The sequence below is a fragment of the Oncorhynchus clarkii genome, chromosome 6 (assembly GCF_045791955.1).
Source record: "Oncorhynchus clarkii lewisi isolate Uvic-CL-2024 chromosome 6, UVic_Ocla_1.0, whole genome shotgun sequence".
NCBI classification, from domain to species: domain Eukaryota; kingdom Metazoa; phylum Chordata; class Actinopteri; order Salmoniformes; family Salmonidae; genus Oncorhynchus; species Oncorhynchus clarkii.
In genome coordinates, this window is record NC_092152.1 from 7,760,630 (window position 1) to 7,770,951 (window position 10,322).

At 40.8% G+C, this 10,322-nt stretch overlaps 1 protein-coding gene across 1 annotated transcript; it reads left to right on the forward strand.

Moving 5' to 3' along the window:
• The first annotated feature begins 5,095 nt into the window (after positions 1–5,095).
• On the forward strand, positions 5,096–9,102 carry LOC139411843 (trichohyalin-like). Its single transcript, XM_071158585.1, has 3 exons — positions 5,096–6,147; positions 6,862–7,967; positions 8,552–9,102. The coding sequence occupies exons 1-3, from the start codon at positions 5,096–5,098 to the stop codon at positions 9,100–9,102; spliced, it is 2,709 nt and encodes a 902-aa protein (XP_071014686.1).
• The last annotated feature ends 1,220 nt before the right edge of the window (positions 9,103–10,322 follow it).

Below are 10,322 nucleotides of genomic sequence, written 5' to 3' on the forward strand. Positions count from 1 at the left end.
TAGGAAGAGAAAAAAGACACCACCAAGAAAAATACATGTAAAAGAAAAAGCAGGATATGTAACTCTACACAACACTCACTCATACAATTCCCAGCATGCACCAAACACTCTCAGCATGCAGAGAGAGATTGTCCAGACAGAATGTTTTAACACTGTTAATTTGACCACCAGAGAAGAGAAAGAAAACTGTTATGAGCTGAACAATATGCCAGTGGAAAGGAGGACCGTACCAGGTGACCCAATTGTGGTTTGTGACTATTATGATTTCCCATTTCAGCCAATTCAGTTGCAGTAATTCGGTTACAGATTTCTTGGTAATTCCACTAGCATTTTGGTAACGGAATTACGAGTTTTAATCACTTAATAATTCACGCAAAAAATATACATCAGAAAAATCACTAGAACTAATTGTTAGCCCCACCATTACTTCTGTGAACTTTCATTATCCCCCTCCTCACAATGACAAATGTGAAAATATCTTGAAGTTATGTGGGTTTTTGGTAACGGAATTACAAGGCACAAGGTAATATTTCTGAAACTTAAAGAAGGTTAATGATTTCTCCAAAACCAAATGTAAGTGTTGATATTAGTAGTCAGGGGTCTTTATGTCAACATGATTCTATTTTTATGTAGTTCTGATATTGGACCTTTTAAGACTTTTTCTGGTGATGTTTTCTAAGATCCCTTTTCCATCTGTTGACCCAGAAATCAAAGCCTTCACTGGTTGAAAAATGGATCTAGAATTACATTTACCAAAAATATACAGTCTTAGATTTCATTTGACAGCCAATTACACATGCTCCTATGAACGATGCGTTGGTGCTCAAATCAAATCAAATTTTACACTTCACAACACATGGTTAGCAAATGTTATTGCGACTGTAGCGAAATGCTTGTGCTTCTAGTTCTGAAAGTACAGCAATATCTAACAAGTAATATCTAACAATTTCACAACCAATACCTAATAGACAATCATTTTACATGGAAATGCCTTACTGTAACTCTAGAGATACTATCCAGCCCCAACTAGTAATAAAGTGGTCAGGGTGGTTGCTACTGGCCTCTCCAGCTTCAGCCTGAATCCCACCCATGATGAGAGGAGGTTTCCTGGACACACAGGGAGAAACTACAGGCTGAATCACACCCATGATTAGAGGAGGTTTACTGGACACACAGGGAGAAACTACAGTCTGATGACTGATGAGACTACCTTTAAGGCTTAAGGGTTTGGTTAATGTTAGGGTTAAGGTTAGAGTCTGTTTTAAGTTTTGGCCAGATGGGCTGTCAATGGGATGTTGGTCAGAAAAGTCAATTTAGTCTTTCCCTTCTCAAACCTGTCCTCCCCCTAACCAGTTCATATCATGTATTCCACCACCAGGACACCTGATTCACTAATCAGAGGTTTGGATGATTAGTTGACCAGTGGTACAAAGTGGACTGGATCTAGGTGAACTATGTGGAGAGTCTTCCAGGGACAGTACAGTACAGACTGAGAAGCTAACAACAGTGTAGTTTACTCAACTCATTCAAACTATCATGAATATTGTTTAGAGAGAAGATCTGCACAAGGGCATAAAGTTTAAGATATAGCAAGAGAGGACAATATGGTGCAAGGTAGCCAAAGTGGAATCAAAAGTCATAGGCCTAATCATCAATCAAATATGAAATATAAAACCAAAATATAATCTACATAGAAAGACAACATGTCATCTACATGTGTTATAGAATAGCTCCCTTCTCACATCCCAGGTCATGTTTGGACTGGAACGTGACAACTCAACGGGCTATGCGCATCTCCCCAATAGCCTACAGACAACTTTCCTGACTGCAATGTCATTAATGTGACCGATATGTACAGTATAATAAGCATAGTGAAGAAGGAAAAGATCCCACCTCTGACACACAGCAGAGACATTGCTGATGAGATTTCCCCTGGAGCAAGAGTCTCTCAAGAATTTAAAAACAGTCATTGCGTTTCAATGAATGTCCTCCCCAAACGCTTGTTGCATCGTAAACTATCCTCCCAGTCCCTTGGGAGTTCATCGGATGGATGATGCGCCGCTGCCATTTACTTGGATGAGAAGTTGGACGAACGCTCCTCCAGCTCACGATACGAAATGGTGGAGAACTACAGTGTGGTGATGTGTCGTTCACGAACGAACGGCTCTTTTTGAACGGATCTTTTTGTTGAACCTCGGGAACCGAATTGCATCGGTGAAAGAGCCATTCATCTGGCTCTATGATTTGCAAACTGCTACTACTGCTTGTTGAGATCAGAACAACGTTTTTCTGTAGATAAATTACAACATCATTATCTAAAGGGGGTGAATCCTCACTGCAGAAACAATAAATAGTGGGGAGAGAGTTGTGATTGTATGTTTGTTTGTACAGTTATGGCTGTAATGTTATTATTTTGTGTTCTCACTAAACACCCACATTTGTATTTGTGTGGGAAATGTTTGTAGGCTTTGGTTGCTGTTTGTATTTCATTGAACTTTAGGCCCATACAAAGACAAATCACACAACATAGAATTCCAAATAACCTTAGGCAAAAATACACGAAATAAAAGTCAAGTGAAAATAGTTATAAATGACTTTATCAATTATGAGTAGCTAAACATTATCGACTTTTGGACACTGATGCGCAGGAGAACCCCTAGCTGTCAATCAAGCAGGCGCGGTGAACGGATTATGACGCTCAAGCGTTTCAAATGACGCAACAATACAGCTCCAGACCAGAGAAAGTTAATGCCGAGGATATTATTCGGTTCAACACTAAAACTGAGGTTTGACACGTGTGATTTGAGGTGAGTCAAATATTTACAAAAGTTTACAATACATTAACCATCCGCTTCGTTATTTCTGTTGCTATCAATCACTCCATCTGTATCTACTCTTCTGTCTGTCTGTCGGACTATCTGAATTGTCTGTGTACTGCTAGGCAGCATATGCCAGAAAGGTTCTTTCACATAGGCTCATATTCACAAAGTCTCATAGAAGGAGTTCTGATCAATAATCAGTTTGGTCTTTTAAATTAAACTGAATACGTTTTGATGGACAGGAGGCGACCTGATCCTAGATCAGCACTCCTACCCTGAAACACTTTGTGAACACAATCCAGGTGTACTGTGATTATGAAGTTGTGATGAGGTATTATTATATTAGTTGTGCTGATGCATGATGGGTTGTAGGCTAGAGCTTGAGGACTCAACTCTGAAGACTGTTTCTGAATTCACTGACCTGGTGAGTAAAAGTTGTGTACAATGGCACCATCTAGTGACAGAAACATAGAAACACACATTGTTGCTGAACGAAGGCATCTCTTTATTTTCCAGAAATACAACTTGTAGACCTTTCCTGCAGGCTCTGAGGAGATGGACACCTCTTCTTCTTCTGGACGATCTCCGTCTCCTACTGGGACTGTCTTCTTACCCCCTCCTATCATGTGGAACAGTCTGTAAGTCATTCATCACATAACCTAGCTCTGGTACAGGGCATTATGTGCGGCTTGCTGAAGGAAGGCTCAGTGTCTGCAAGCTGTACGTAACGCCCTGGACCAGAGTGACACATTACCCACCTCTGGCCATCATGGATAGTCAACTCATCACATTCACATACTGTAAGTCACAGTTGTGTGATTTGTGTTATTAAAGACAGTTAAATTGAGCAGAAGTTGAATTATTATTTTAATATTGTAGTAAATTGTCTGAGTTCACTTCCTAAATAATGTGTTGACATTTCTTTGCTCCCAGCTACAAGCAGGCAGAGATGGAGGTTCACTTCCTGAGAGAAGAGAAGAAGACCTATACAGAGAAGGAAGCCCACATGCTTGAGTTGAGGGGGAAGAATCGAACAATCCGAAATCAAAAGAAGGAGATGGACAGACTCCAAGTGTGCCTCTGGGAGGAGGAAAAGAAGAAGAGGAATGGTGGAACGGAGAAGGACAAGATCATTGAACAATTACAGTTTGAGACAGACCATCTCCGAGCCCTTTTAAAAGATGAAAGGAGGAGAAGAAGAGTAGAAAGGGGTATCATGGAAGAGTGGAAGACTGAGATCCTGAGACTGAGGGAGGCAGAGAGCCAGAGGGAGGCAGAGAGCCAGAGGGAGGCAGAGAGTCAGAGGGAGGCAGAGAGCCAGAGAGATGCAGAAAGACAGAGAGAAGCAGAGAGACAGAGAGAAGCAGAGAGACAGAGAGAAGCAGAGAGACAGAGAGAAGCAGAGAGACAGAGGGAGGCAGAGAGAGAGAGGGAAGCAGCGAGACAGAGGGAAGCAGAGAGAGCCACAGAAGCAATGGAGCACCAGAGAAAACTGCAGGAGATCCACAGACTCAAACAACTGCTGGATCTACTGATGGTGGACCTACAACTGGCCCACGTAAGACATGTCATTGTTATTATTAAAAGGCAGTGTATATTTACCCAGCTGAAAATGAATAGTGGCAGACAGCGGTACGCTAACCCAATGTTAACTTTTATTCCTTTCCTTAACCCTTACCTTAACCTCACTGAAACTATACCTAACCTTTACCTTAACCCAATCCTAGGTCCTGAACCTAACCTTCATTTATCTCAACCCCTATGCCTTTCTTCTGCCGGTTGAATATCCACTTCCTTATTAACGTCATTACTGTTGTTGTTGTTGATAACTGTATCTGTGAAGGTTGTAAATAGTTGCATTAGTGAAGCATCATTTGTAGGAGTAATTTCTACAAGCATAAACATCAGAGGCAACATTGTTGTAACATCACACAAATTGTAACAGGAATTTCTCAAACCCCTAACTGAATGAGCAAGAAGGTTGTGTGTTTGTATTTGAACACATTTTGGACATAATTGATTCCATAAAATGTCTCATAATTTTTTCAAACCATGATAATACATTAATTGACAATGAATTGTCCAGATGAATTGATCAAAATGACCCTGCTATTGATGTTGTCCAGTGTTTGATTCAATTACCTAGCTCTAGGTTATATTTCTGTGTATCGTTCTCTGCAAATCTTTTGAAAGTATGTCTTGGTAATAGATTATCACTATTTTAACCTTTTAAAATGAAGCAAGAGATTGAGAGATTGAGGCTATGGCAGAAAGTCATGGAGGATCAGCGACCAAGACTGGCCTGGAACAACAAACCTATTGAGACAGGAAGAGAGAGGGAAAGAGAGAGAGAAAAAGAGAGAGAAAGGGAGATGGAAAGGAAGAGAAAAGCAGAATTGGAAAGACAAGAAATGAAGAAGAAAGTGGAACAGGCAGAAGAAACGATAAAAGCGTTAGAACGAGAGATTGAGAGATTGAAAGAGATTGAGAAGGAAATCATATTTGAAAGAGAAAGAGACATGCGTATTGCAGAGAATGAGAAAGTCAAACTGGTTAACGAAAAGGTAAAAGAGTTAGAGAGAGAGGTTGAGAGACTGAAAGAAGATATGACAACAAAAGAGATTCAATACAAAATCAAATTTGAAAGAGCGAAAGAAGCGTTTAGAAGACAGAATGAGAGAGTGAAACAGGTTAACCAAAATGTACTAGTGTTAGACAGAGAGGTTGTGAGAATGAAAGAAGAGATTAGATTGAAAGACGAGACTGAACCAGAGAGAACATTTGATAGAGACAGAGAGAGAGAAAATGATTGGAGACGAAGTGAAGAGGAGTTGAAAAATAGAGTGGAGAGAGAGATGGAGATGGAGACAGCCCTCATCAATGACAAAAATACGTCTGAATTGGAGGAAGTCTTCAAGAAAATCAAGGAACAGCAGATAGAATTAGAAAATATGGAAACAGACAAATATAAATGGAAACAGAACCAAATGGACATGGAGGAGAAGATGGAGGGTGAGCACAACAAACAGAAAGAGGTAGAAAGAAAGAGAATGGAGAAAATACCAAAACAGAGACAAGAAGAAGATGAGAAGAAGAAGGAGATGGAGAGAGAAGAAGAAGAGGAGAGACGCAAACAGAAGCACATAGAGATGGAAGAGGAAGAAAGAGAGAGGGAGAAAGAGAGACAGAGACAGATCAAAAGGAAGAGAATGGAGAAGAGACAGAAAATTATGGAAAGAGAAGAAGAGAGACAGAGAGAGATTGAAAGAGAGATTGAAGAAGAAAGATGTAAACAGAAGCAAATAGAGATGGAAGAGGAAGAACGAGAAAGGGAGAAAGAGAGACAGAGAGAGATCAAAAGGAAGAGAATGGAGAAGAGACAGAAAATTATGGAAAGAGAAGAAGAGAGACAGAGAGAGATTGAAAGAGAGATTGAAGAAGAAAGATGTAAACAGAAGCAAATAGAGATGGAAGAGGAAGAACGAGAGAGGGAGAAGAGACAGAGAGAGATCAAAATAAAGATAATGGAAAAGAGACAAAAACATATCGAAAGAAAAGAAGAGAGACAGAAAGAGATTGAAAGAGAGCACGAAGAAGAAAGATGTAAACAGAAGCAAATAGAGATGGAAGAGGAAGAACGAGAGAGGGAGAAAGAGAGACAGAGAGAGATCAAAAGAAAGAGAATGGAAAAGAGACAGAAAAACATGGAAAGAGAAGTGAGACAGAAAGAGATTGAAAGAGAGAATGAAGAACAACTATTTAAACAGAAGCAAATAGAGATGGAAGAGGAAGAAAGAGAAGAAGAGAGACAGAGAGAGATCAAAAGAGAGAATGATGAAGAAATGTGTAAACAGAAGCAAAAAGAGATGGAAGAGGAAGTACAAGAGAAGGAGAAAGAGAGACAGAGAGAGATCAAAAGAAAGATCATGGAAAAGAGACAAAAACATATCGGAAGAGAAGAAGAGAGACAGAAAGAGATTGAAAGAGAGAATGAAGAAGAAAGATGTAAACAGAAGAAAATAGAGATGGAAGAGAAAGAAAGAGAAGAAGAGAGACAGAAAGAGATTGAAGAGAAAGAGAGACAGAGAGAGATTGGAGAGAAAGAAAGACGACAACAACAAGTGGAGAGAAAGATAATGTTTGAGAGAGATCAAGAAGAAGAAAATATATGGAAACAGAAGCAAATTGACATGGAGAAGGAGGGAAGAGAGAGGGAGAACAAGAGACAGAGAGAGATAGAAGAGATACACAGACGACAACAACAAGAGGAGAGACAGAAACAAAAGGAGAAGGAGAAAGAAAGGGAGAAAGACAATGACAATCAAAGAGAGATGGAATTAAAAGATCAGCAACAGAAAGAGATGGAGAAAGAAAAGATGATTATGAGAGAAAGGGAGGAAGCAGGAAGAAGAAAGGAAGGGCAGAAAAATATTTTGAGGGAAATTGAGGGACAGAATGAACTGGAGATAGAACAGGAGAGAGAGATGGAAGAAAAGCAGGAAGTGATTAAGGAAGCAGAGGAAGAGTACAGGGAAAGAGAAGAGAGAGGAAAGGAAGTAAGCATGAAGAAACATGTAGTAGTTAATGTTAAAGCAAAAGCACGGGAAGTCTTCAATAGGCGTAAAGAGAGGAGGTTAGAAGTGTTGAAGGGGGAACGAGAACACATAGAAAGAGGACAACAAATCAGGAGGGAGAAGGAGGAAAGACGGCTGGAGATGGAAAGAAAACAGGAGAGGGCAAGACAACAAGAGGAGCAGGATAAAAAACGAGAGATTGAAATTGCTAGACAGAAAGAAATGTTGAGACTTAGAGAGGAGGAGAGGCAGAGAGAGGAAGAGAGAGAGGAGGAGAGAAAGAAAGCCATTAAATCCCATTTATCTTTAATCAGAGAGAGAGAAAAAATAATACAGGCAAAAAAAAGAGAGGAGATGGTGGAAGAGGAAAGAAGGGAGATCCTTGAGTACAAGAGGGGTGAGTTAGAGGAGGAGGAAAAGGAAGATGACAAGGAGGACATTCTCCCACCCGATAAAAGTATCCGAAGGAGAGCTGTGGGCTGGGTGAATAAAAAATGGGAGAAGAGGAACCTCAGAAAGATAGAGAGAACGTATCAGAGAGAGGCTGAGGAGGGCCATAAGATCGTCCACATAGGTAAGACCTGTTTTCCCTCTACTTATGACATTATCCTCTTTAGTCTCCTCTACACACATTTGTTCCACACCAGTCATCATGTTGCATCATTGTTTCAATATAAAACTACTGTCCAAAGAATATGTTAGCTGACATGGCTCATTGAGTGACTGACTGACATAACAAGAAAAATACTGCTGATAACAACCACGTTTTTAAATGGTACCTTGTGTCATCTACTAGTCTAACTCTCAAGACTAAGTAGAGACCCAGAAAGAGTTCCTAAAAACACACACACAAAAACGAGTTTTGGGGGGATCCGGGGGCTACTAGTGGCCATGCGGCCCTAAGCGATCACATATGCCCTGGCACTATACAAAGAATAGGTGCCATTCTGGACTCATGTTCAACTTAGGGCCAGGTCAATTCGGGATGGGAATTATTGCACTTTATTGACAAATTCCATGCCTTCCTCAACTGAAAAGAGTAAAGAATCATTGAGATTCAATTGTGTTTTCTATTCTTCATTCCCTGTGTCCATTACATTTAAGTTGATACCAGATCCACTAAGATGAATGTGAACTCTACTTCTTCTCCCCTCCCAGCCATCCCTGGACACACAAGGCTAACATCCACCATGACCCGGGCAGAGAGAGAGAGGGAGAAGAGGAAGGAGCTGCTGAAGGCTGAGGAGAGAAGGAAGAAAATGGAGGATTTCAATAAGCAGTGGAGAGAGCGGTCCCTGCTTAAAAAACAGACTCATCAACAACTGAAGGAGGAGAGGGAGAGGATGAAGGAAAACTACCTGGAGCAGATGAATCTGGAGGCTGATGCTCAAATCAACACCCGGTGTCTATCCACCCAACACAGCCACGATTACAACCACGGTCAGGAGTTGCCCGGGTGGGCCAATGGCCAACAAGTAAGCCAAGAGCCCACTGGATCTGCTGATGGCCACCAGGAAAGGCCAAGGAGGCAACAGGCATGGGCAGAGAACCAGGAGGGGAGTTCAGAGAACCAGCAGGAGGGGCCAGAGAACCATCAGGGGGGGCCAGACAGCCAGCAGCTAGAAGCTCCAGATGAGGTTGAAACATCAGAGCGAATCTCCAAGACAAAGAAAAAGCCAAGCATCTGGAAGAAAATTAGGATGAGGTAAAGAATGTTTAAACATCTATTCATGTTTTACACTGTTAATATACATGTCATCACTTTAAAAAGTGACATTATCCAAATGTGAGGGTTTAGTGTACATGCATCACACATGTAAATATATAGATACTTACCTGTCTCTGTGATGTCTTACAGCATTCTGCCTAGAGCTGGAACTCGATGAAGCCACAGTTCCACTGAGGTTACGTTGGTAATTAAAAGTGTCGCCCAATAATTCCTCCTCCTCTTTAAGTCATCGAGCCACATTTCTTACTCAAAACATTATAGTCTCCTCAAGCCAGCAAGTATCCTCTTTATCAGGCAACAAACCATCGAAGGTCAGTGACCCTCCTCCCAAGAACAGAGACTCTCATCTGTATCCTAGTTAAATTCATCTCTGCTTACCACCTCTACAGTCCTAGAAAATATCCCAAAAATGGAAATGGTTTCAACAGAAGTCCTCCCCTCAGACCAGTGGCTCCACAGACCAGAGTTTCTCATCTTTATTCAAGTTGAATGCAACTCTGATCATTTCCACCACCTCTCCTGTTAAGGGGAGGTGCTGAAAAGGAGGTCTGGGAGGAGGTCTGCAGGTAGCCTGGACCGGACCGGTAGCAGCTAAGTTGCTGGCTCCATCCCCGGGCAGAGCTGCTCAAGTCAGGCCAGTGATGTTTGATGATGTCATTTATGTTTGCAAAGTTTTACTCTTTAATAAAAGCATTTATTAAAAAAGCAATATTGTTGTTACGGTGTGGATTGTTTTGTTATTTATTAGAATTGAAACATCCAGTAGTCATGGTAGATGTTAGACTTTCAATGAGACACCTAACATTCCATCAGTTTGATACAATGTGTGACATGTTATATTACAGAGGAGTCCTCTATACACATCTATTTTAGACCATAGGAGAAATATCAGATTGAAATAGCTTCTCTAAGAATCTGAGGAGAGAGCAACAGTAGACGCATCGTTAGCTCTCCCACCTCCAGTTCAGTACTCGGGTCATTCCACCAATTGAGTACCTTTTGGGGAGTGTAACTTTATATTTCACCTAATTCTAACATTCTGTCATAAAGAGCACATGTTCAACTTAATATAAAACATGTTTTCCATCTCAAAGTAACAAATACATACTATAGTAAGTGCCTATTAAGTGCCAAATAAAGTGACAGGGTTGACTGTAACAGAGTTGACTATTTCATCTAGAATCAACCATAGATCCCCAT

Coding starts and splice junctions, on each gene's coding strand:
- LOC139411843 (XM_071158585.1), top strand. CDS start 5,096: ATGGAGGATCAGCGACCAAGACTGGCCTGGAACAACAAACCTATTGAG. Junction 6,148..6,861: donor ATGGAAGAGGAAGAACGAGA/AAGGGAGAAAGA, acceptor AGAGAAAGAAAG/AGAAGAAGAGAGACAGAAAG. Junction 7,968..8,551: donor CCATAAGATCGTCCACATAG/GTAAGACCTGTT, acceptor CTCCCCTCCCAG/CCATCCCTGGACACACAAGG.